Here is a 27818-nt window from a genome sequence, read left to right as displayed (position 1 = left end):
AGCTGGGATTACAGGCGCGGGCCACCACGCCCAGCAAATTTTTGTATTTTTAGTAGAGACAAGGTTTCACCATATTGGCCAGGCTGGTCTCGAATTCCTGACTTCAGGTGATCCACCTGCCTCAGCCTCCCAAAGTGCTGAGATTACAGGCATGAGCCACTGCACCCGGCCTGTCTATTGAATTTTCAGTATTGAAATATAACATATATCATAAACATACAGCTTGAAGAATTGCCGTAAAGTAAACATATCTGTGTACCTAGCACCCTGGTCAAGAAATGAAACATATCAGCATTCTAGAAGTGCTGCCTTCCAGTGTCTGCTTCCCCACAACAGTAAACACTCTCCTGACTTCTAAGGCCATAAATAGTTTTATGTGTGTTTGAATTAGACTTGTAAACTTGTAAGCTCCTTAAAGATGTAATTTGTGTCTTCATCCTTCTTTGTATCCGCATATAGTGGCAAATGAGTATTTTTTGCCCCAAATCAGTTAAGTATTTGTTGTTCTTGAGGAGTTTGTACTATTCAGTTACATTGTGGCCACTGTTCAGTAACTCTTTGATTTCTGCAACTGCAGTCTCTGTTTAGTAATAGGATTTTTTAGATAGCAAATAATAATTCCAGACCTAAAGAGGCTTAATTTAAAAAGGCAAGGAATTGTCTCACTTCATCCTAAGAACAGGGTTCTCACTGGCTTCAAGTGGACTTTGTTCCAACAGTAATGATGTGATCAGTTTCAAATTTCTTTCCCTCCCTCTTTTGGGCATTCTAAAGCTCATGGCCCCCAAATGACTGCCCCTAGCTTTTGTGGCCACTCTCTCTTTTTCCTGAGCTTTGGGGAGGAGAGAAACTGGGTATTGGGTGTGTACTTTGAACTCTGGATCAAGCTTTACCTGAAGCTAGATGAACAAATAATGACCCTCTTTTGATTAACGCAGTTCGGTTCTGGTTTCTGTGTTATTTACAGTGTAAGGGTTTCCTGTGAGTCTCCACAACTCTCTTTATACCTTCACTCTCTTTATACCTTCCTGAGGTTGCCCAAGGAATTGAAACCTCTACTGTTAGAAGCTCTGGTTTGGAGAATATTGTTTGAGAAGTATCTCTGCTTCCTTACCTGAGTTTGTATTTTACTTCAGATAATATAGTGATTTTGAAGCTTTATCTAACGGCCCACATAGCAGTTTTTCTCTCCTTTTCATACTTTCAATTTTTCTCCCAAGTCCATGAAACATGATGTAATGAGGTTCTCCTTTGTACTGTGAATATTTTTATCTTAAATTTTTTCCCCAAATGCTTAATCTGAAAGCTGACGGATTGATGTTGAAGGGCTTTAGATTTTTCTGTAAAGAGTTTTCACAATTTCACCTGAAATCCTAGAAAACTTATAATTAATTTTACAATTTATCTGTGTCAAGGGACTACGTTTGTCTTGAATTGCTTGTTTCGAGGCATCTGAGAGCAGCTTCTTGTTATAGATTCTGAGCTGGGAATGATTAGGTTTTTTTTTTTTTTCCCCACCGCTTCAGACTTTTCTAAATTCTCCATTTTTTCAGACCATTCATTGCTCCGTTGCTGAGAAGGAGTATGTGCTGTGTCAGCAGCAAGCTTTTCTTGCAGCCTATCAAGGAAAGCATTTCTAAACTCTAGAACTCTGGCAGGGAGGCTTCTCCTTGGCTAACCTTTCTTTCCTAGTGATATAGTCCATCAGCTGTGTTTCCTAAATGCTCTCTGGCTTATCCAGTACCCATTTGTTACTACGTTGGGAACCTGTCTAGAAAAAGTGTAGTAATTATGCACGAAGAAGCCTGTACCTTCTAGAGAGATCATTCTGAAAACAGATCTGACTGGTGAAAAAGGCTTTAGTGTCTGTCAGTAGCCTCAGTGTAAGGTCTAGATTCTTTCCTGTGGTTCATAAACCCATATCCTGGTCTCCACCCACCTCTCCAGGCTCTTCTCTTGCAAGTCCATGTCATTCATGTGACACTCTTGCAGCTGGGAATTGATTGTGCTCTTATACACACACCATGCCATTTCCCTCCTAGAATGTGTCTTCCCTATGTCACACTTTCCCCTTTTGCCTTCTGTCTCCTTTCATTCTACAAAATGGATTTCCCGTCCCAGATGTGGGAATGTCAAAGATCAGCACTGGACAGATAAGGCATCATTAGACTCCATGGTACCAGCTGGCCATCTACAACTTGCGAGTTTCTCCTGCCTCAAGATCTGTGACATGGATAGCAAGGGACCAGCCTTTTAAAGCTCCTCTAGGTGTGGAGTTAAAGAAACAGAGGAAGTAATCACAAGAGTGGGAATCTTTTTTTTTTGAGATGGAGTCTTGCTCTGTCACCCAGGCTGGAGTGCAGTGGCACTATCTCGGCTCACTGCAACCTCCGCCTCCCAGGTTCAAGCGATTCTCCTGCCTCAGCCTCCTGAGTAGCTGGGATTACAGGCATGTGCCACCACACCCGGCTAATTTTTGTATTTTTAGTAGAGATGGGATTTCACCATGTTGGCCAGGCTGGTCTTGAACTCCTGACTTTAAGTGGTCTGCCTGCCTCAGCCTCCCAAAGTGCTGGGATTACAAGTGTGAACCACCACACCAAGCTGAGAATCTTTTGTATCTTAGCCCTTGGCTAAGGAAATAGAAAGTAGAGAATAAGAAATAGGGCTATTTTTAACAAAAAATTAGCCAAGTGTGGTGGCACATGCCTCTAATCCCTACCACTCAGGAGGCTGAGGCAGGAGAATCACTTGGACCTGGGAGGTGGAGGTTGCAGTGAGCCAAGATCACGACACTGCACTCCAGCCTGGGCAACAGAGCGAGACTCTCGTCTCAAAAAAACAGAAAGAAAGAAAGAGGGCTATTTAAATGTATGGTGATGATGAATATGTACTGAACCTATGAGGGAAGTTCTTGACATACACTATTATGTATGTTATTAAATATGGTACAGAATTTTTTGTGGTATATTTTATTCGAGTATCACTGTAGTCTCTACTGTCATACTCTGGCTTCTGTCTTTGTTTCCTATAGAGCTGTGGTTATAATTAGAAATGTAAACAAAATATTTTGTCCTTTATTAAATAGAATTTTTTCTCAAAAACTAGCTGGCATAAAACATTGAATGGGTTAATTTTGGGGGGAAGTTTTGGACAATTTAAACTTGACTTTTAAACTTAACAGTCTTTTGTATTTTGTCACATCTCCTACTTATTTAACAGTTTGGTTAGTGGGAGCTGGGAGTGCACCAAACACACTGAGGTACTTAAAATCTTTCTAATTTTATTGAGGCTTAAAGGCAAGTAAGAACCTGTTGCCTCTGCTTGTTGCCAAAATAACATGGGGCAAGAGTAATCAGTTACAGTTGCTATAGGTAATTACAAGTTGATTTCACTGAGAAGTAAGAACACTATATTTAACAATAAAAGTTTATCAGATGTAAAACTTTCCTCCTCCCTACACAGCCTAAGGAAGGGAAAAACTCTCACGAAACTATCATTTTACTGCGCAGATTTCAAAGGTGTTGGATTTTTAGGAGACATCAAGAAAGACTAATTGCAATTATTGTCTCTAATTGTCTTTATTGATGCCAGCTTGAGAAGAGTACCAGGATGAAAGTTAGAAGGGAAAGTAGTCAAGCAGACTGTTACCCTATAAAGATTCCCACTTAATAGACTGTCCACATGCAGTGGCATTAAAACTTCATAAAAACGGTTCCTTATAGTTTGAAAATTATTTTTTTGAAGTCATTAAATTGGTTTTCTTTTAATTAATTAATTAATTTATTTATTTATTTATTTGAGATGGAGTCTCACTATGTTACCAGGCTGGAGTGCAGTGGCGCAATCTCGGCTCACTGCAACCTCCGCCTCCTGGGTTCAAGCGATTCTCCTGCATCAGCCTCCTGAGTAGCTGGGATTACAGGCACATGCCATCACACCCAGCTAATTTTTGCATTTTTAGTAGAGATGGGGTTTCACCATGTTGGCCAGGATGGTCTCAATCTCCTGACCTCGTGATCCGCCTGCCTCGGCCTCCCAAAGTGCTGGGATTACAGGTGTGAGCCACCACACCTGGGCCTTTTTATTTCTTTTTCATTTTGTGTGGACTTCAATGGTAGAAGTTATAGTTGATTTGACCAGAAAGGGACATGTGAAAAATCTTCCTAAAATATTTCCTTTTTTTTTCTTGTGCTGTTTGCTATATCTGTAATCATTAGTGCCCCCTAAAATGAAGCAGCCAAGTCTTGGGTTATCACAAATATAAACATAATTTTTATATCATATTCTTTTGCTAAGGTGATCTGGATATCGATTAATTTAGCATTAATTATTATATTGTATGCTGTCATTAGTCATGTTACATTATTAGGTATTAGTCACATTACATCATAATTATTTTATGCAGCCTCAACTTCTTTACTAAAATGTGCAGTAGACATCAGATCACAAATATCAAGACTTTTGAACAGGAGTTGGCAAATTTTTTTTTGTAAAGGCCCAGAAGTAAGTACTTTTGGCTTTGTGGGTCTTATAGTCTGTGTCTTATCTACTCAACCTTGCCGTCTGTGTGAAAGCAGCCATTTATGTAAATGAATGGGCATGACTGTGTTCTAGTTAAACTTTATTTTGCAAAAGCAGGTCATGGGACTGATTTGCCTGTGATCTCTGCAACCCAGCTCTTGAGCAAGGGTCACAGACTTTGCTGTAGTTAGGCAGGTACCTCAAATGACTAAGGTGAAGTGGCTGTGGGGCTGGCGACTAGCAAAGGTCACATCCTTGTCTAAAATGGGCAGCTACTTCTTCCCTAGAGCCACTTGTGACTGGCTCAGTGATACCAGATCTTGTAATTCAAGGGTAGCTGGGAATTTGGATTTTTAGGCAAAGTCCTTTTATCAGTTGGCAACTCATTTAGATTTGTTAAGGAAATATGGTTCAGGTCAAGCTACACACCTTTGTGAGTTCTTGTCTGGTCCACAAACTCTAGTTTAGCAAATTCTGGTATTTTCAAGTGTAACAATGTATTATGTATCAATAAGAAATGCCTGTAGAATGTCATCAGACATGGATAGCAACTATCTAGTGCTGGTGCTGCCACTCACTAACCCTTGTGGTGCCCATGACAGACATCAGTAATTGATCATAACACTCTTTCCTGCTGAGCTAAGAGAAAGTTTCAGATTTCTTCTCCACTAGGGCTCTAAAAAGCCGCAACCAGCCAATCAGTCATGTCCCTGATATAAAGGTATTTATCATTCCCATTCTAGAAGGTTTATAAAAAAATGTTTTTTAAATTAACCTAGGAAATGGCTTTGGACTTTTATTGTTTTTCTTTTAAAAAAAACCTAATTAAAAGATGTTCTTAATTAAAAAGTACTTGAGAAAACATGTATTAGAATGGCAGGTGTGAAAAAAGGTAAGATACTGTTAATATGGCAGTGTTAGATTTTAGACCAAACTTAGGGGAAAGAGTATCCAAAGTAAGATGTGTCCTTAAAAGTCATTTAGCAGCATTCCTTCCTTGCAGAGACCATGAACTTGGCTTTCTGATTTGTTCATTTTCACCATGCCTAGTGCAAATTAATGTGAATGAATAGTTATAAAGGGGAGTTTCTTTTTTTTCCTTCCTTTCACTGCTTTTGACCCTTCTGCACAGTTGGCGGTAGAATACGACATTCAGAATTTAGGGATTCTATGTGTGCCATCTGGGACGTGTGTATTTTTTAAATTGTTTATGTGATATGTACATGATACAGCCCAGGGAAAGCATGCTTTATTGTCCATTTTGAAAGCTTTGCATCTTTTTGTCTTTTTGCATTACTTCTTATTCTACCCTCTGCCAGTCTAAACACTGTTGTCTTTCAGGTTTGACCTTCTCTAAGAGTTCTGCTCTAGTTCTGTCATTGAACCTCTCTCTTCTCTAAACTTCTTTAGTACTGAGGACTGTACTAGTTTAGCAGCAATGCCATGCTTTCTTATGTCCTTTGGTTTTAAATTTGAGGCATTTTTGTTTTTTTCTTCCAAATTAACATTTTCTTTCCCTGCCATCTAGCACAAGGACTGTGAATGGTGTGAACTAAAAGAACATTTTGTTTAAGCAAGCCACGGTGTTCATTGAATGCCTTCTCTGTGCCAGTCACTAGGGCTATAATTGTGGATGAAATAGAAAAACAGACTCTGCCCTGGAAGATGAGAGTCTAGTACAGCAGTTTAAAGTCTGATGGAATTTCAATTTAAAATGTCCCCTTCATGGTAATCAGTGATGCACATTTACAGCTCCACTAAAAGGAAAAGCTCCAGTGGGGCATAGCTCTTTGTTTCAGTCACTGACATAACCCACATGCCTGGCGCAATGCCCAGTAAATAGTAAGTGCTCAATAAATAATTATTAAATTAACTTTTAAAAGTTTTTATGTAGAGTTATTCCTGCAGGGCTGTGATTATAGGCAAATCATAGTGTGTATATCTTCTACCTTTTTTAGTGTGTCTCCCACTCTTGTACCCCAGAAAGATTAGTCTTGAGTATCCTTCCAGAAATGTTGTATTCCAGTCTTGTGTATCCTTCCAGAAGTATTATAAATATTATATTATTATCCTTCCAGAAAAATCAGACTTGAGTGTCCTTCCAGAAATATTATATGTGCTTGATATTTATTTATTTATTTGTATGTATTTTGAGGCAGGGCCTCACTCTGTTGCCCAGAATGGAGTGCAGTGGTGCTATCACAACTCACTGCAGCCTCGACCTCCCAGGCTCCAGCAATCCTCCTACCTCAGCCTCCTGAGTAGCTGGAGCCACAGGCACGTGCCACCATGCCCTACTAATTTTTTTTACTTTTTGTAGAGATAGGGTTTCACCATGTTGTCCAGGCTGGCCTCGAACTTCTGAGCTCCAGCAGTCCTCCTGCCCTGGCCTCCGAAAGTGCTGGGATCACAGGTGTGAGCCACTGCACCCAGCCTGTACTTTGTTTTCTAGATGAGTATAGCCTATTTATTTTTTTCTCTGAAAATACATTAGATAGTTCCATATCTGTATATAGTCATATTATTTTTGGTGACTACATAGTATTTTATTGTCTGGAGGGATCATTATTTAACTAGAAACCTACTGATGAATATTTGAGTAATTTCTGATCTTTTGCTCTTACAAGCAATACTACAACAAATATACTTGCTCAACAGTCATTTTACAGCCCCTGAATGTAGGACTTTTAGTATACATTTCTAAAAGTGTAATTTCTGTAAGAGTCAAAGAGCTTATGCAGTTGTAATTTTGATAGTATTGCCAAATTGTCCTCTACAGAGAGTGTAAGTGTGCCATTTTACTGTATTCTTACTAACACTGTATTGTTTTCAAACTGATGTTTTCTGATTTGGAAAAGTTTATCTCTTTTGGCTTTAACATGCATCTCTTTAATGTGAATAAATTGGAACATATTTTTATATGTTTATGAGCTAGTCTTATTTCCTTTTATGTATTGTGTCTTTATAACATGCTCAGTTTTTAATTTGTCTATTGGCCTTTATCTTATTGATGTGTAGTTGCTCTTTATATATTTAGAAAAACATTCCTTTGCTATTCTTGCTTGTTTGTATTTCCATGTGTATTATAGAAACAGCTTTTCTAGTTACTAACCCCATTCATCTAAAAAACGATCCCTTTGGTCTTTTTATTTATATTATGTCTAATTTCTAGATGAATTTAGAAAGTACTGACATTTCTGTGATGTTCAGTCTTATTTCCTAAGAACATAATTTCTCTTTACATCTGTTTTTTATTTTTAAAAAGTGAATTTTTTTTTTTTTTAATAGAGATGGGGGTCTTGATTTCTTGCCCAGGCTGGTCTTGAATGCCTGGCTTTAAGCGATCCTACCGCCTTGGTCTTCCAAAGTGCTGGGATTATAGGCGTGAGCCTCCACACCTGGCCTATTTAAGGTTTCCTGATGAAAAAATTAATGACATGTTAAAAATAACCTAGAATATCTTTTTAAAAATATGACATAAAGGGAAGATATATTTCATTTAATATTCATATTTTGTTAAAATATCAATTCTTTCTAAAATAACAATTATAAAATTCAGAAGCTTAGATTAAACATTTCCTTTCTGATTATTTTCTTCTCTTTTGGCAGGCCCTGAAGAGGAAAGTGAGGATGACTCTCATCTTGAAGGCAGAGATCCTGATATTTGGCATGTCGGTTTTAAGATCTCGTGGGACATAGAGACACCTGGTTTGGCGATACCCCTTCACCAAGGAGACTGCTATTTCATGCTTGGTAATCTTTGGAAAATCAAAATTATATTGAAACTATAGTATCTAAATTTAGATTATAGGGTATATATTTTGAATATGTCTTATGAAATAAACTTTTGGAGTATTTTATATTAATAGTGAAACTTCTTTATAAGAACATGTAACCAGGTTTTTCTTTTTTTGAGATCTCGCTAATTTTTTTTTTTTTTTTTTTGAGATGGAGCTTCACTCTTGTTGCCCAGGCTGGAGTGCAGTGGCGCAATCTCTGCCCATTGCCATTTCCACCTCCCAGGTTCAAGCAATTCTCCTCCCTCAGCCTCCCAAGTAGCTGGGATTACAGGCACACACCACCACACCCAGTTAATTTTTGTATTTTTAGTAGAGACGGGGTTTCACCACGTTGGCCAAGCTGGTCTCAAACTCCTGACCTCAGGTGATCCACCTGCCCCAGTCTCCCAAAGTGCTGGGATTACAGGCATGAGCCACCATGCCCGGCCCTAAATTTTTAAAAGTTGTTTTTCTTTTTCTTCTATGTAGATGCAGAGTTCCTCAAATATGCTAAACAATTTTCTGGATTCTTTATCAGAGGTATTAAATCATCCAAGTCAAATTATAACTAACAAATACTTTCCTGTCTGTATTAGTTCTTAGTAGTGAGAGTTTTTTTTTCTTTTTCTAGTTTTGAATGTTGTTTCTTCTCAGGAACAGCTGACCTGACAATGGGGCCTTTCTCTCAACTTGTCATTTAGTTCTTTGGGAAGCAATATCTCAGCTGTGGTTAGGCCAACTGGAGCTGTGGAGTTTGTGAGGCTTTGTTTTTTTCTTCTTTGCTGTTAAGTTTTTAATTTTATTTTTGGACTTTCTACTTGTTTTCCAATGCACAATGTGTAAACAGTATCCTTTTTTACTCACAAAGCTTCTCAGGGTTTATTCTCTACTTGGCTCTAGTTCCTGATTATTTGGGGTTTATCTCACTCCTATCTACCTGGATAAATCTACTCATATGTTGCTTTTGGAGCCAGGAAGAACCAGGGCTGAAGCCCAGTGTTTATGATAACAGTTGATTCCCAGTTAATTGAGTATTTTAGAGTCCACTATGTTCCAGATACTGTGTAAGGTTCCAGGGGAGATACTGGAGGTGGATGAATCTTGGTTCTTGTCTTTTGGGAATTCGGAGTATGGAATAGCTCTTTAGGCCATTCTGACACTAAGCATTTTCCAAATTTTAGCTCATCGCATATCAACTTCAAGGTTTTGGTCACATTCATGTACTTCTGCCTAAATAAAGTAACTTTTAATCTTTCACTGAATTGAATTTATTTTAAAAGGAGATTTTACATCACTGTCTTAAATGGAAATCCAGTATCACTAGGCATAATTAGAAGGGCTTTAGAAATACAAATACAGAGAAACCAAAACAGTACTAAGGGCCTGCTACTTTTGTTTGCTGGAGATCCTGAGTCTGTGTCCTATTGTGTGTTTGTTAAAAGAGGAGATTAGTAACAGAGAGGTGTTAACTGTATAGTGGTACCAGTCTGAGACTTTCTCCTTAATATCTGCAGGAGGATTGGGAGATCATTATGTAGGGACTCTTTCACAGAGTGTGATTTAATGGCACTTAATGCGATGTCCCTTTACCTCTTAAATTCTTCTCATGGGGAGATTCCTGCATTTCTTCAACACTGATCTAAGTATGCCCTTCATCTCTTGCCTTCCATGTGAACATTGCTTTGCAGTTTACACATCAGTTTCACACAAGCAGCCCCAATCTCCTGTCAGCTTTGTGAGGGAGATGGCAGAGATTGTTCTTTTTTTTAAGTGATCTTCCTAAAGTCACTTAGTTGTGAGGTAGAACAGGAAGCAGAATGGGTGGCAGGCATCTTATGCAGTGCTTTTCCTACTCTAAATGGGGCTATTTCAACCTGATCCCAATACACTGAAATCTCTATGTGGGAATGTTTTTAGTGTTAAGGTTCTCTCTTCCCCACTGTCTCTCCTGCCTGATCTCAGGAAGTAAGTTTATTTTTTAAAGTCCCTACCCCATCATTGAGTGTCATTTGTAGGTAAACATTATTTCATTTTTTTTTTGTACCACCCAAATACAGATATTTGGCCTGAGTCTTAATAGATGTTAGTATCAGCCAATAAATCACTTTCCTTTGGATACTTTGTTCAGAAGTTTCTATTAGCAATGTGTATCTTTCAAAGAAATAAGAGCCAGAATGTTATCTTTTAAAATAGCTTTTACTTTTTAAAAATATAAAAGTGGCTGGGTGCTATGGCTCACACCTGTAATCCCGGCACTTTGGGAGGCCGAGGCAGGTGGATCACCTGAGGTCAGGAGTTCAAGACCAGCCTGGCCAACTTGATGAAATCCCCCATCTCCACTAAAAGTAAAAAATTAGCTGGGTGTGGTGGCACGTGCCTGTAATCCCAGCTACTCGGGAGGCCGAGGCACGAGAATTGCTTGAACCCAGGAGGTGGAGGTTGCAGGGAGTTGAGATTGCACTGCTGCACTCCGGCTTGAGCAACAGAGCAAGACTTGGTCTCAAAAAAAAAAAAAAAAAAAAAAAGAAAAAGTAAATAAGTACTCTAAAAATTCAGCTATATTCCATATATTTAATAACATCTTGTGTGTTCTTTTCTGATTAAAAAAGCAATATGTGCTTATTTGAGAGAAAAGACGCTCTGGAAAAAAGGTCTGAAATGAAGAAAGAATATAAAAATCAGGTTAATGCCTGATTTAATATATTTCTTTTCAGTCTTTTTCTGTACATATATGTCTGGAATTATAGTAGTAATATGAATAAAAACCAGATTTACTGGGAATTAATGACAAACATTCTTTTAATCTTCTCAGCAATCCTGAGAAACAAATATTAGCTATACTGCAAAAGAAGAAATTGAGGTTAAATTTATGTAGTTACTTAACCATGGCTGCACAGTTAGTAAGAAGCATGGATTGTAACTTGTCATCTTATCCCACTCGGGGTCTGGCCATGTCAGGCCACCCCTCCTTCTCCCGTAGGGATGCCCTCCTCACCCTACTCAGCGCTGAACCCTGCTCAGGGTTCCTGTGCCTTCTTCTTCCCATCTGGCATGATGCCTCTGCCTCACCTAATGGCTTTAAGACTAAATTGTTCAGGAAGGGAATAAAAGAAGTTAATGATATTCTGTTTGTTTCTTTTCTATTCTTCTTAAGGTTATAGGTTTCTCAGGGTTTAAGAACTGGATTATCGGCCAGGCACAGTGGCTCACACCTGTAATCCCCGCACTTGGGGAGGCTGAGGTGGGCGGATCACCTGAGGTCAAGAGTTTGAGACCAGCCTGGCCAACATGGTGGGACCCTGTCACTACTAAAAATACAAAAATTAGCCGGGTGTGGTGGTGGATGCCTGTAATCCCAGCTACTCGGGAAGCTGAGGCAGGAGAACTGCTTGAACCCGGGAGGCAGAGGTTGCAATGAGCCGAGATCATGCCATTGCACTCCAGTCTGGGCAACAAGAGGGAAACTCTGTCTCAAAAAAAAAAAAAAAAGAGCTGGATTTTAATGAAAATATTAAATAATGACATTATTCATTGGATTTTGGTGTTATAATGAGTATACACTGTAAAATATACATTGGGTCCCTTGAGCTATTGTACATGATAAACAGAAGAAGTTAGTGTTATTTTATAGGAGCTGATATCCAAGACATAATATAAAATCTACTCTTGATTTCCCATGTCTTATTTTTAGATGTAGGTGATATAGTTGGTATCATACTGAACTGTGCCAAACACATCACAATATATCCCAAAGTCTGCACTTAGAATATATATTTTTATTAGGATGTCGTATTTGATTTCTGAAATGAATCTTCCTTCATCCATTTTTTTAAAAAGTCAAAAGTAAAAGCAACCATGGTCTAATGCTGCCTTTTCTCTTTACTTTTAAATTCAAATAGCACAAGGAGCCCCGTAGAGGGAGGGACTTCAGCCCCGTGCTGATAATCTGAAATCTGAACTTCATAGCACTTATGAAAAGGAAACAGTTTAGCTCAATTTATAATAATATATTGGTCTGCAGAGGAAGTGCAGGCTGAACCCTGCTGTCTCAAGTAAATACTCCAGGGGTGTCTGATGGGGAACGTGTCGGGTGCCTGTAATAAATCCACTGCCCATGGAAGTGAGTGAAGGCCTTGTTGGCAGTGCCTGAGGACACGCTTAACTGAGGTTGTCACGGTTTTACTTTTAAATTGGAATCTTTGCCCTAATCTCAGAGTCAGACATGACCAGATTTGCAAACAGATTTACAATTTTCACTAATTTTCCAACCAGGACTTCAAAACACACTCAGAAAAAAAAAATACACTCTGGTCTTTCTCAGAGTAGGATGATTTATTTTGCCACAGATGTTTTCCATAGACTGAATGTAACCAGGGAGTTAGGGACTTAAAAGTGGCTTGGAGACAAACCGTGGGTTTGTTTTTTGTGGAACAGATTATACAGTTCAAGGGACATCAACAAAATTATGTTTATTAACCAGGAGCTGGGTGTGGAGGTGGGATGTTTTGGGACAAAGGTGAGTACTAGGTAAACATTTGGGGCAAAAACTCTCTCTTCCCCCTTTAATTTATTATTGTTATTCTTTACATGTCACCATTCATGACTCTGTTCTCTCTGCTCTATTTACTTTTGTTTCTTAAGCCCAACTAAATCTCACTTTCAAGTATTTGTTGTTACTATAACAATCAGCAGTTTCAAAACTTAAGTTGCCAGGTAAAAATTCCACTACAAAAAAAAGAAAACTGCAATAGAAATGTAAATGCATAGCCCTTCTTTTTCGGTTTTTCTTTACCTTGTGAACAGTTTAGGTTAGAGTGATGAAAGGACCATAGGATTTCTATCAGATAACCGGGTCCCAGACTCACCGCATTGTCAATTCCCTGTGTATTGCTAGTGCCTCTCTGAGTCTCTGCCTTCACTGTAAAATGGGAGCTTAATGATACTTCCTTCTCAGAGTTTTTGGGAGTACAAATAAGAAAATGTATGGGAATAGGCTTTGCAAGCTATAATTTATTTGCAAGCTATAATTTGTCCAGTGGGAACTGGACCATGGCATATTGGAGAACCAATGAGACGACTGGGTGATAGAAGAATGCTGAATGCTGTGTTCGTATCCTGCTTCATGCCCAGAGTTTTGTCACCTTCACAAAATACCATTCCGTACGTATATTTACTACATATAGGAACTACAAGAAAGGGAAGTCTTACCAATGGATTCTCGAGGGTGAGAAGAGTTAACATCTGGTCCATTGGTTATCAGAGCCCTGTAGTAATCAGTCTTACTTTGGTGGAGGCCAGCTTTACTTTTAGAGCCTGGCCAGTAGTTTTTTATAGATTAAGTTCACCTTCGTTGAAATACCTATGGCTTAGAGGCAGCATGACCCAGAGCACAGAAATATCTGATGTGGTCAAAACTGTAAATTGCTATGCTTCTGTTTTTTGACTCAACATGGCCACTCTCACTGGAGTCTCTAGCTCTGTGAGTAGGAAGAACAGAGGCCTCCAGGAGTTTAGACTCTTAAGTGGGGGCTCCCTTGGGACTGAACATGGAAACTATGGTATCTTTGTAAATCCTCCAGGTGTCCCTCAGTTTTGCCCTGATTTAGACATTTTATTCAAGGGAAAAAGCTTTTGTTATTTCTTTCTCTGACCCCATTCCCTTCCTCGCCAACCTCTCAATGACCAACTAAAGTAAAAAGTACACATAATTTATGGCTTAATCATAAATTTAAAATAATTATACTTTATTACCTCTCATGGGTCTTGAAATGTAGGTGCTATGTTCTGCTTTCTGCCGAGACAAGGGAATAATACAGAAACCAGTAATAAATTATAACTTCAGGCTGCAGTTGGTAAGCTGGAGGAATTGCTATTTAAGTGGAAAGTGCTTGAACAGCCAAATGAACACCTGTCATGTTTATTTTTACTTTGAAAAGTAGAAACATGACAGTATAGTTTCCAATGCTTGTCCAATATGAACTTCTGGCATTCTTGTTATCTTCTCAGGAACTGCACTGTTTGCTTCTTGTGTTCAATTTTTTTTTTCTAGGGATGAGGATGTAGCTCTCCTCCTGAAACTTTCACTCTAAAATATGCCAAATACTGACATTTTCAAACTTGTGCTTTTTTACTTGATACCTGATTTTTTTTGTGTGTGTGTGTGTTTAATAGGGAGAAGGTCATGACTTGTGGAATTTACTCTAAGGATAGGGATCTGAGCAGGTTCCTGAGTACTTGAAAGGCTTTATCTACCTCTTACACTTTTTTGTTACATCCAGGTTTTTGCTCATTTCTCTATCATTTGTGTCTTGAACTTTACCTGAAATGCATGTCTTGAGTGCCTACTAAGGTCTAGGCATTGTGCTGGCAGATTTGATGTATTTTTGTTTATTCCGTATTGCAGAGCTATTAAATAGTAGTCTCTCATTCTGACACTCACTTTTTTTTTCCAGAAAAAAAAAATTAATGCAGATTGATTGGTAATGGGTACAGGGCTGCTTTTAAGGCTATGAAAATGCTCTAAAATTAGTTTGTGGTGATGGTTGCACAACTCTGAACGTACTAAAATACATTGAATTATATACTTTCTTTTTCCTTTCTTCTTTTTGCAGCTTTTGCTCAAAGGAGAATTAGATATTTAAAATGAGTGAATTGTATGGTACATGAATTAGATCTCAATAAAACTATTTTAAAAAAAGAAACTAAAGCTTAGAGAAGTATAATATCTTGTTCAATATGACACTACCTGGTAAAGCTTTTGTCCAAATTTTTCTGAGACCAAAGCTATTCTTTTTGTCCATATATAATATCTTGTTCAATATGACACTACCTGGTAAAGCTTTTGTCCAAATTTTTCTGAGACCAAAGCTATTCTTTTTCTGAGACCAAAGCTATTCTTTCTTCCACTGACCTTCTTCCACTGCTATCTCTACTAATTATATAGCCACGGTATCCTTTTTCTTTAAAAATGTAGGAAAAAATGGCTGGGTGTGGTGCTCATGCCTATAATCCCAGCACTTTGGGAGGCCAAGGCGGACGGATCTCTTGAGGTCAGGAGTTTGAGACCAGCCTGGCCAACATGGTGATACCCCGCCTCTACTAAAAAAAAAAAAAAAAAAAAAAAATTAGCCAGGTGTGGTGGTATGCACCTGTAATCCCAGCTACTTGGGAGGCTGAGCCATGATAATCGCTTGAACCTGGGAGGCAGAGGTTGCAGCGAGTCAAGATTGCACCACTGCACTCCAGCCTGGGCACTCCGTCTCCAAAAAAAAAGGAAAGAAAATAATTGAACAAATAATACATGAACACACATGTATTCTCATTCAAACTTTGTGGAACTATATGAAATAAAATGTAGACATTCTCTTTCCCCTTGCTTTCCCATCTGGTCCTTTGTAAGCGTTAACATAAATATAGTTATGTTGACATATTTAAATATATGTTACTGCTGCTGTATTTTTAAAAAACATAAATGATACTTTATTATAAATATTACTCTAGTGTTTGTTTTTTGTACATAATATGTGCTGGAAATTTTTTTATGTCAGTGTGTCATTCATATTATTATTGTTATTATAAAAATACTACATGCGCAAGGAAATAAAAATTGAAAGATTTAAAATGGAAAGTTGAGGAAGATCTAAAATGGAAAGTGAAAAACTCCACCTATCCCCAAGTTCCATTCCTTAAAGGTAACTGCTTTTCACTGTATTTGTGTTTTATTCTTTGATTACCTCCCTAACCCTTAAACATGTATATTCTTGTACTTTTATTTCTTTAATAACTTTAAGCATTCTTGGTTGTTGATCAGTTAAGAATGACAGAAGCAGGCAGATTGCTGGGGCCCAGAAGTCTGAGTCCAGCCTGGGCAACATGGCAAAACTCTGTCTCTACAAAAAATATATTAAAAAAAAAAGCCAGGTAAGCCAGGTGTGGTGGCAAATACCCGTGGTCGCAACTACTTGGGAGGTTGAAGTGGGAGGATCACCTGAGCTCGGGACGTTGAGACTGAAGGGAACTGTGATTGCACCACTGCACTCCAGGCTGGGTGACAGAGCAAGACCCTGTCTCAAAAAAAAAAAAAGAAAAGAAAAGAAAAAGAAAAAAGAATTATGAAATTAGTGCTCTGATGCTACCTCTCACTCTTGCCAAATTTGGCTAGTTAACCTTTACTTTTAGGGGTTTATTTCCTTAATTACTTTCCTTTAGAACCAGTTTGTAGATACTTTCTCTTGAATTTTAGTATGTAATGTGGGGAATTAAAGTTCTCTTTCAGCCATATCATTACTTTGACATGATTGAGGTTTACAACTTTACATACAGATCTGTAATTTTGATAAGACAAGCGTGCTTATAAGTTGATCTGAAATTAGAAAGCCAATACATAATGATGTTGATGTAAGTGTTGTTTATTGCAAAACCAGATAGAGTGATGGAATTAATAGGTAGAAAATGTAATCTATTGTAACCATCCAACCTGTGCCAATGAATGAGGAATACTGCACATGTCAGGTCAAGATTTTGTACTTAATCAAAAGCTCAAAATCACGTACATTTTAGCTTGCTTTGTATTTGAATCATGACTTTGTTGCGTAGTTTTCCTCTCCCCTTGGAATTTACATTTGTCTTTTTTTACTCTTACTGATAGAAGAAGCATGTTATAATGATTGCTCAATGTCACTAGATGTTTTGTCATGTGACTTGTTCAGTGTTTGATGAATACTGGCTTCTTCATACCCCACCTACCACAGTTATCACACTGGGATTTCTTCTCATTGGACACCTTTGCCAATTCCATTAAAAAATCATTTTAGGCTAGGTGCGGTGGCTCACGCCTGTAATCCCAACACTTTGGGAGGCTGAGGCGGGCGGATCACCTGAGGTCGGGAGTTTGAGACCAGCCTGGCCAACATGGCGAAACCCCATCTCTACTAAAAATACAAAAATTAGCCGGGTGTCGTGGCAGGCACCTGTAGTTCTAGTGCCTGTTTTAGTTACTGGGGAGGCTGAGGCAGGAGAATCCCTTGAACCTGTCAGGCGGTGGTTACAGTGAGCCAAGATCGCACCATTGCACTCTAGCCTGGGTGACAGAGCAGGACTTTGTCTCAAGAAAAAAAAATTATTTTAAATTTCAGTAGCTTTAGGGATATAAGCAGTTTTTGGTTCCATGGATGATTTGTATAGTGTTGAAGTCTGGTATTTTAATGTACCTGTCACCTGAGTAGTATACATCTGATAAGTGTTTTGTTTTTTTTTTCATCCATCACCCCCCTCCCATCCTCTTCTCTTCTGAATCTCCAATGTCCATTGTACCACTCTCTACACCTTCATGTGCCCATAGCTTAGTGCCCACTTATAAGTGAGAACATGCAACATTTGTTTGTCCATTCCTGAGTTACTTCACTTAGAATAATGGCCTTCAGTTTCATCCACGTTGCTGCAAAAGACATGGTTTCATTTTTTTTAATGACTGAGTAGTATTTCATGGTATATATACATATCACATTTTCTTTATCTACTCAACGGTTTTTGGGCACTTTGGTTGATTCCATGTCTTCGCAATTGTGAAATGTGCTGCAATAAACATATGCGTGCAGATATCTTTTTGATATAATGACTTCTTTTTCGGGTAGATACCCAGCAGTGGATTGTTGGGTCAAATGGTAGAGTTACTTTTAGTTCTTTGAGAAATCTCCATACTGTTTTCCATGGAGGTTGTAGCAATTTACATCTCCACCCCCAGTGTGTAAGCACTCCCTTTTCACTACATTTCTAGCAACATCTATTATTTTTTGACTTTTTAATAATGGTCATTCTGGCTAGGATAAGGTGATATCTCATTGTGGTTTTAATTTGCATTTCTTTGATGATATGTGATATTGAGCATTTTTTCATATGTTTATTGGCCATTTGTATATTTTCTTTTGAGAAATGTCTATTCATGTCATTTGCCCACTTTTTAATGGGATTATTTGTTTTTTTTTCTTGCTGATTTTTTTGGATTCCTTATAGGTTCTTTGTCAGATGCGTAGCTTGCAAATATTTTCTCCCATTCTGTAGGTTGTCTGTTTACTCTGATAATTATTTATTTTGTTGTGCAGAAGCTTTTTAGTTTAAGTAGGTCCCGTGTATTTATTTTTTGTTGAATTTGCTTTTGGGGTCCTATTCATAAATTCTTGCCTAGCCCAATGTCTAGAAGAGTTTTCTTCTAGAATTTTTATGGGCTCAGGTCTTAGATTTAAGTCTTTAATCCATGTTGAGTTAATTTTTGTATATGGTGAGACACAGGGATCCAGTTTCATTCTTCTACATGTGGCTATCCAGTGTTCCCACACTGTTTTAAATAGGGTGTCCCTTTTCCAGTATATGCTTTGTCGAAGATCAGTTAGTTGTAAGTATTTGGCTTTATTTATGGCTTCTCTATTTTGTTCCATCAGTCTGTGTATCTACTGTTATACCAGTACCATGCTGTTTTAGTTATTACAGCTTTGTGGTATAATTTTAAGACAGATAATGTGATGCCTCCAGATTTGTTCCATTTGTTTAGGATTCATTGGCTATTCAGGCTCTTTTTTGGTTCCGTATGAATTTTAGGAATTATTTTTTTCTAATTCTGTGACAAATTACATTGGTATTTTGATAGGAATTGCATCAAATCTGTAAATTTGTTTGGGCAGTGTGGTCATTTTCATGATATTGATTCTTCCAATCCATGAGTGTGGGATGTATTTCCATTCATTTGTGTCATCTATGATTTCTTCCATCAGTGTTTTATAGTTCTCTTTGTAGAGATCTTTTACTACCTTGGTCAAGTTTATTTCTAGGTACTTTATTATTATTATTTTTTTAGCTATTGTCAAAGGGATTGATTTCTTGATTTGATTCTCAGCTTGGTCATTGTTAGTGCATTGCAGTGCTACTGATTTGTGTACATTGATTTTGTAACCCAAAACTTTACTGAATTTGTTTTTCAAATCTAGGAGTCCTTGGAAGCGTTGTTAGGATTTTCTACCTATACAATCATATTACTGGCAAACAGAGATAGTTTGACTTCCTCTTTTCAATTTGGATGCCGTTTATTTCTTTCCTTTGCCTGATTGCTCTGGCTGGGACTTCCTGCCAATTCCACTTTTACTTGGATCATTCGTGTTTCTTAGAATTTTCTAAAAATTCTGTTATATTTAAATTTTCTAAAAATTATACCATATTTTAGATTCTTCCAGGCAAGGACTGTTTTAGCTTTGTATCCTGTACAGCACCTAACGCAGTACTTTGAATATGGCTGGTGCTTACTAAGTATTTGTTGAACTAATAAGTGAATGAATGAACCAAGGATTGGCTTTTTTTTCATTTCATGGTAGCGTGTCTTGGTTATACAAGCAAAAGGAAGTATTAATTCTATCCTTGAAAGCCCCTGCCTGGGAATGGTTTTGAAATTCCTTCTCAAACAGGTGGCCATTCACCTGATGATTGGAGATTACCAGAGACAGAATTTAGAATCTTCCATGGCAGCCTATTCTTTTTCACAGTAACTCATGCTTCATTTCCTTACATCTAGTCTAACTAACCACGTGACATCACAGAACTTTCTAAAGCGGCACAGTATCTGGATCCGTCTGTACATTCCCTTCTAAATTTTTTTATAAGAAAACCATCAAAGATAAAAATAATGTGTTGGTTTCTTTTAGGCTGAGGAGGAATGTTTTACTGTGCATTTTGAAATTTTTTTGTTCTCTCATATTTCATTCAATTAGAGTCACACTAATGTGTGACTTTTGGGGTAATTCTGCCTCTGAGTTTGGTGGTGGAATTTTTCCCATTGACTAACAGTCTTCATATGCCATCTTTGGCCACCTGTCTATTGAACATAATTCCCAAATGCATGAGCTATAGAAAGTGTTTTGTTTTAGACCTTTACTTAGGTTGTATATCCTATGTGTGTTATTTGCCACTCCTGTAAAGACAGTGGAAGAATGACCGTGAATGATGCCATTATTTTTTTCGGTCGATCTTTATTGAAGGTTCGAATTTAGGACTAGGCTGGGAATGAGTTTGACTTTCCTCATCCAGTCAGTCCCGGCAGCACATTTCAAGGTCAAACTATATACCTTATGCTGGAAGATTCCTTAGACTTTGTAATCTAAGCCCAATAAACATCTTAAGTTTTTTTTTTTTTTTTCAGGGATATTTGTTTACCAAATAAATAGGACAGCACATAGCCATCAGTGAAGGTGATAAGAGCTTTGGCTAGTTTTATAAATCTTCCCGTAAATATAATTTTCTATGGGAGTGAAAACTCTTTTATAAAAACAATTGGGAGACTGAGGGAGGTGGATCACTTGAGGTCAGGAGTTCGAGACCAGCCTGGGCAACGTGGTGAAAGGCTGTCTTTACTAAAAATACAAAAATTAGCTGAGCGTGGTGGTATGTGCCTGTAATCCTAGCTACTCGAGAGGCTGAGGCAGGAGAATCACTTGAACCCAGGAGGCAGAGGTTGCAGTGAGCCGAGATTGCGCCATTACACTCCAGCGTGGGCGACAGAGCCAGACTCCATCTCAAAGAAAAACGAGCATGGAGGTGAAGATGATCTCAAGGTACTTAAGATACATACCTAAAGGTACTAAAATATAAATCATAGTCCTTGGTCAATTCATTATAGTGGTTTTGTAGTCTGTCCTACAATTGGTTGGGGTAACAACATTTTTTCTTATTTTTGTTCACACTGCTCTCTCTACCCCCTTATCTAGGTATGTGTATAGCTCATTTATTTAGGGGTGATGTTAAAAAATTGAATGCCCTTAATGGCAAGGGAACCAACCAATCAATATGGATGCCACAACTTTTTCCCCTGTGGACTGTAGTTATTGGTATAGAAGTATTTTTTTCTCCCAGCTTTTATTTCAGGTTCAAGGGATACATATGCAGGTTTGTTACATGGGTAAATTGCATATTGTGGAGGTTTATTATACAGATTATTTCATCACCCAGGCAATAAGCATAGTACCTGATAGATAATTTTTCGATCCTTACCCTCCTCCCACCTTCCACCCTCAAGTGGGCCCTAGTGTCTGTTGTTCCATTCTTTGTGTCCATGTTTACTCAGTGTTTAGCTCCCACTTATAAGAGAGAACATGCAGTATTTGGTTTTCTTTTCCTGCATTAATTCACTTAGGATAAGGGCTTCCAGCTGCTTATGTCACCTACTTATGTCACCTACTACTACTAAGCTTTTTGAGAACCTGGTCTCTCTATCTATCTATCATCTATCTATCTATCTATCTATCTATCAAGATAGATAGATAGATAGATATTTTTTTTCGATACACAGTCTTGCTTTGTCACCCAGGCTGGAGTGCAGTGGCGTGATCTCAGCTCACTGCAGCCTCCGCGTCTGGGGTTCAAGCAGTTCTTTGCCTTAGCCTCCCGAGTAGCTGGGATTACAGGTGTGTGCCACCACACCTGGCTAATTTTTGTATTTTTAGTAGAGATGGGGTTTCACCATCTTGACCAGGCTGGTCTTGACCTCCTAACCTCATGATCTACCCACATCGGCCTCCCAAAGTACTGGGATTACAGGCGTGAGCCACTATGCCTGGCCTTATATATATTTTTTTATACTACACACAGCATCTAGAACCTTGCACATAATAGAAACTTACCACATATTTGGAGAGAACATCCTTTTTCTCTCCCCAGGTATTAGCCAGAAACCATAGCTATCTTTCTTAATTGCTAATGGAAAATTGGATATGAGATAGGATGCTAAAGAAGGAGGTCAGAAGACATAGAAACAGAAATTGGAGGTTGAAGTGGCTTCTTCTGTTTCATTCATTAACTTTGAGAGATTCTGGTCCTCACAGTTTAGTGGAACTGTGGGCAGAAGTGATGGCTCTGCACATACAAAGGGGAAAATGGAGAAAACCATTTAATCATCTTTTCTGTCAATCTAACCTCTCTCCCTTCTTGTCTTTTTTTTCTGTCAATCTAACCTCTCTCCCTTCTCATCTTTCCTTTTCCCCAACTCACTATACTCTGCAGTCTCCTGGGAAGAGTTACAACTTGGAAGAATAAAGGAGAAAGGTAGCCCTGGCTAAAGTGGATTAAAGATCTTTTTGCTTATTTAGAGAGCAAAAATCAGCCAGGCAAGGTGGCTCATGCCTGTAATCCTAGCACTTTGGGAGGCCGAGGTTGGCAGATCATGAGGTCAAGAGATCGAGACCATCCTGGCCAACATGGTGAAACCCTGTCTCTAGTAAAAATACAAAAATCAGTTGGGCGTGGTTGCACGAGCCTATAGTCCCAGCCGCTCAGGAGATTGAGACAGGAGAATCATTGGAACCCAGGAGGCGGAGGTTGCAGTGAGCTGAGATCCCACCACTGCACTCCAGCCTGGGCAACAGAGCAAGACTCCGTCTCAAAAAAAAAAGAAAGCAAAGCAAAAATCAATTATTAACCTCAAGAATCTATTCTCTTCAAAACCCATCAACAAACTTGGCATTCCACAGAAGTTAATTTTAAAAAAAGGGGAGAGGGAGAGGGGAAGTTATGTACCTTGAGATTATCTTTATCTCCATACTTGTTTTATTGAAAGACTTTTCACTTCCATGGAAAAATTTTATTTTGGGGAAGATTTACAAAACTAGCCAAAGCTCTTACCAATTTCACTGATCACTGTTTACTGTCCTATTTATTTGGTGAATGAATACCTCTTTCCTGAGAATCTCTTTATTGAACATTTCCATTTGAAGCTTTAAAACATAAAGATACTTATTTTTAAAGTTTGTATTGCTTAATTTAAAAGTAATAATATATCATCCAGTCAAAGAAGGCATCAGTTTAAGATGGATTCCAATTTCAGAGATGTTAAATATGAAGAAAAAATGTCTACCTTGGAACTGATGAATTAGGGTACATGCTCATTGTAGAGAATTTGCAAACTATAGAAAAGTGTAAAGAAGAGAAAATATTATTTATAATTATTTGGTCTAATTCCTTCTAGTTTTTTTTATACTTAGTAACGTGTTTATCCTTTGTTTATATAAAATTAATATCATGTTGTATAAACATTTTGCATCTTTTTTCCCTGATACTTTTATATTTTGAGCATTTTTTTATCACTAAACAGTTCTTGAAAATGATTGTTAAAAACTGGTTTAAAAATTAATCCCTTACTTTCAAGCAAGATGTCAGAATAGCACTTGTCTCCTTGTAGAAACATCAATTTGAATAACTATCCGTGCACAGAATACGTTTATAAGAGCAAAGGAATCCAGGTTAAAGATTACATTGCCTGGGTGGAGCACAGAAATAAGAAAAGACACATTGAAGAGTAGGAAGAACAGTTTCAAATTACCTACGTCACCTCTCCCTGAAGCTTAAGCAGCACAGTGTCAAGTGGGATACCCTTTGTGTGGGGGAAGGAGAATGAAGTGAGTACCCAACTTCTCTGTAAACCAAGCAGAGGCCCACCCCAGTGAACCCCAGTGATAGGGTGGCCTCCAAAGACGAAGGCTCCAAGCCTACTCTAGCACCAGGTATGCCCTTGTGGACTCAGGCTCCAGGTCAGCCCTCGAAGCCTCAGAATCCAAGACTTCCCATATAGATCCAGTCTCCAGTGGACTCAGGATCCAGGTCTGCCTCACATACTTATGCTTCAGGACTGTGGTAGCACCAGGCTCACCCCTGTGGATGCAATTGCCAGGCCCACCCCAGTGGACCCAGGATATAGGCTTACACGCACAGACCAACATTCTAGGCCTGCTGTTGGGGATGCAGGGACCACACCCACCCAGGTGGACTTAAGCTCCAGGTCTGCCCTAGTGGACCCAGGTTCCAGGCCCCTCCCAAGGGACCCAGGTATTAGGGCTGCCTGCCTGCTGATCCAAGCATCAGGCCAACTCGCCTAAGGAGTCTAGCAACAAGCCTGCTCATGGACTCCACTGGATGGCCCACACATAATCTCTGGGTGGGCTGACTGTTGAAAGGATTTCCCAGCTGAAGCTAGCCTGAAAGAGGTTCCTACTTCTTCAGATGTGCAGACATCAACACACGGCCACAAGGATCATGAATAATCAGGGAAACATGACCAAAGGAAAAAAATAAAACACTAGTTATTGACTCTAAAGAAATGGACATCTATGAACTACCTGATAAATAATTTAAAATATTGTGTGCTGAAGAACACAATGACTGGACTGAAAAATTCCGTAGAGAGCTTCAGTAGCAGAAGCAATCAAGCAGTAGAAAGAATAAGTGAGTTTTAATATGGGACATTTGAAATTGCTCAGTCTGAATAACCAAAAAGAAAGAAAACAAAGCCTGTGGGACTTATGGGACATCATCAAGTAAATTCATATATACATTATGGGAGTTACAAAAGGAGCAGAGAGATAAGTAAGGAGCAGAAACCTTATTTGAAGAAATAGTGACAGAACACTTCCCAAATCTGAAGAGGGAAATGAATATTCAAATCCATGAAGAACAAAGAACCCCAAATAAACTAATAATAAAGTCAAATTCACCAAGACATAATCAGATTTTCCAAGGTCAAAGACAAAGAGAAAATTTGGAAAGCGGGAAGAGAAAAGTGGATTATTATGTATAAGGGAACCCATGTAAGACAATCAGTGGATTTCTTTTTTTTTTTTTTTTTGAGACGGAGTCTCACTCTGTCACCCAGGCTGGAGTGCAGTGGTGCGATCTCGGCTCACTGCAAGCTCCGCCTCCCGGGTTCACGCCATTCTCCTGCCTCAGCCTCTCCGAGTAGCTGGGACTACAGGCACCTGCCACCACGCCCGGCTAATTTTTTGTATTTTTAGTAGAGATGGGGTTTCACCGTGGTCTTGATCTCCTGACCTCGTGATCCGCCCGCCTTGGCCTCCCAAAGTGCTGGGATTACAAGCGTGAGCCACCGCGCCCGGCCGACAATCAGTGGCAACCTTGCAGACCAGAAGTGAATGGGATAATGTATTCAAAATACTGAAAGAAATAAGACTGCCAACCAAGAATACCAACCTGGCAAAGCTATCCTAAAGAAATAAAATAGCAAGATTTTCCCAGACGAACTGAAGCTGTGGGAGTTCATCAAAACTAAACCTGTCTGTAAGAATTGCTAAAGGTAGTTCTGTAAGTTAAAATGAAAAAATCCTAACATGAAAACATATGAAACTGTAAAATTCACTGTAAGGGTAAAAATATACTCAAACTAAAAATACTCCAATATTGTGATGGTGTTGCATAAATCATTTTTAACTCTCATTATCAAAGTAAAAAGTGAAAAGTATTAAAAATACTTACTGCCACAATAATTTTTAATGGATGCACAACATATAAAAGATGTAAGTTATGACATCCATAACATAAAATGTGAGTGGAGAAGTTAAAGTGTAGAGTTTTTATATGCAGTCAGAGTTAAGTTGTTATGAGCATAAAGTAGACTGTTATTGTAAAGACAGCTGGCCCTTGAGAATCATCGGTGTGAACTTTGTGAGTTCACTTACATGCAGATTTTTTTCAACCAAACACTGATAGAAAATGTAATATTAATGGAATTAGAAACTCATGTGTATGGACAGCCAACTTTCCATATACACAGGTTTGGCAGTGCCAACAGTAGGACCTGAGTATACACCAATTTGTGGATACACACAGAGTCCTGGAACCGATCCCTCCTGTATGCCAAGGGATAACTGTATATATTCACTCAACATTGGGACCTAAATATTTAAAGGAAATATTAACAGAACTGAAGGGACAAATAGTAATATAGGAACAGTAGGGGTATTGAGTACCGCATTTTTGATAATCAATAGAAATCCATTCAGAAAATATATAGGGAACCAGCAGACTTGAACAGCACTATAGACCAAATGGACCTAACACATATACAAAACATTCCATCCTACAGCAAAAGAATACACATTCTGTTCAAATGTACATGAAACATTCTCAAATGTAGATCATATGTTAGGCCACAAAGTAAGTACTAACAAATTGAAGAAGACTGAAATCATATCAGGCATCTTTTTTGACCACAATGATATAAAACTAGAAATCAATAATAAGAGGAAAATAGGAAAATCGACAGTGATGTGGAAATTTTCCTGAACAACCAATTTGCCAGAAATGAAATAAAGAGGGAAATCAAATAATCTTTTGAGACAAGTGAAAATGGAAAGACAATATCCCAGAACTTATGAGATGCAAAAATATGGAAATACAAAACTTATGGAAAGGCAAAAGTACACATATGTGATTGCATCAAACTATCAAGCTTCTGCACAACAAAAGAAACATCAACAGAGTGAAGAGACAACCTATGCAATGGGAGAAAATATTTACAAACCATGCATTTGATAAGGAATTCATATCCAAAATATGTAAATAACTTGTAAAACTCAACAGCAGGTTAACAAGTAACCTGACCTAAAAACGAGCAAAGGACTTGAATAGACATTACTGAAAAGAAGACATATGAATGCTTAACATGTATATGAAAATGTGCTCAACATCTAATCATCAGTGAAATCTAAATCAAAACCACAATGAGATATTACTTCACACTTGTTAGAATAACTATTATACAATAGACAATGGATAACAAGTGTTGGTGAGGATGCGGAGAAAAGGGAATCTTTGTACACCATTGGTGGGAGTGTAAATTGGTACAGCCATTGTAGAAAACTGCATGGAGGTTTCTCAAACAGTTAAAAATAGAACTTTCATATTGAGAGGTGACAGTGTGCTGGCAGTCCTCACAGCCCTCACTTGCTCTCGGTGCCTCCTCTGCCTGGGCTCCCACTTTGGCGGCACTTGAGGAGCCCTTCAGCCCACCACTGCACTGTGGGAGCCCCTTTCTGGGCTGGCCAAGGCGGGAGCCAGCTCCCTCAGCTTGCAGGGAGTGTGGAGGGAGAGGCGCTTGCGGGCCGGCTGGAGTTCCGGGTGGGCGTGGGCTTGGCGGACCCCTCACTCAGAGCAGCCGGCCGGCCCTGCTGGCCCCGGGCAATGAGGGGCTTAGCACCCAGGCCGGCGGCTGCGGAGGGTGTGCTGGGTCCCCCAGCAGTGCCGACCCACCGGTGCTTTGCTCGATTTCTCACCGGACCTTGGCTGCCTTCCTGCGGGGCAAGGCTCAGGACCTGCAGCCCACCATGCCTGAGCCTCCCACCCCCTCCGTGGGCTCCTGTGCTGCTGGAGCCTCCCCGACGAGTGCTGACCCCTGCTCTACGGCGCCCAGTCCCATCGACCACCCAAGGGCTGAGGAGTGCGAGTGCACGGCGCGGGACTGGCAGGCAGCTCCACCTGCAGCCCTGGTGCAGCATCCACTGGGTGAAGCCAGCTGGGCTCCTGAGTCTGGTGGCGATGTGGAGAACCTTTATGTCTAGCCCAGGGATTGTAAATGCACCAGTCAGCACCCTGTGTCTAGCTCAGGGTCTGTGAGTGCACCAATCGACACTGTATCTAGCTGCTCTGGTGGGGCCTTGGAGAACCTTTATGTCTAGCTCAAGGATTTTAAATACA

The 27818-nt window shown here is 39.1% G+C and overlaps 1 protein-coding gene across 1 annotated transcript in view; it reads left to right on the top strand.

Moving 5' to 3' along the window:
* FTO (FTO alpha-ketoglutarate dependent dioxygenase) overlaps positions 1-27818 on the top strand; it is a 415383-nt gene that overhangs the window by 134300 nt on the left and 253265 nt on the right. Inside the window, 1 exon segment of the mRNA XM_055232690.2 lies at positions 8134-8277. Within this exon segment, the coding sequence (XP_055088665.1) occupies positions 8134-8277 (144 nt within the window).

The sequence above is a fragment of the Symphalangus syndactylus genome, chromosome 11 (genome assembly GCF_028878055.3).
Source record: "Symphalangus syndactylus isolate Jambi chromosome 11, NHGRI_mSymSyn1-v2.1_pri, whole genome shotgun sequence".
NCBI lineage: Eukaryota > Metazoa > Chordata > Mammalia > Primates > Hylobatidae > Symphalangus > Symphalangus syndactylus.
The sequence above is the reverse complement of the archived record's forward strand: the minus strand, read 5'-3'. Positions and strand labels throughout refer to the sequence as shown.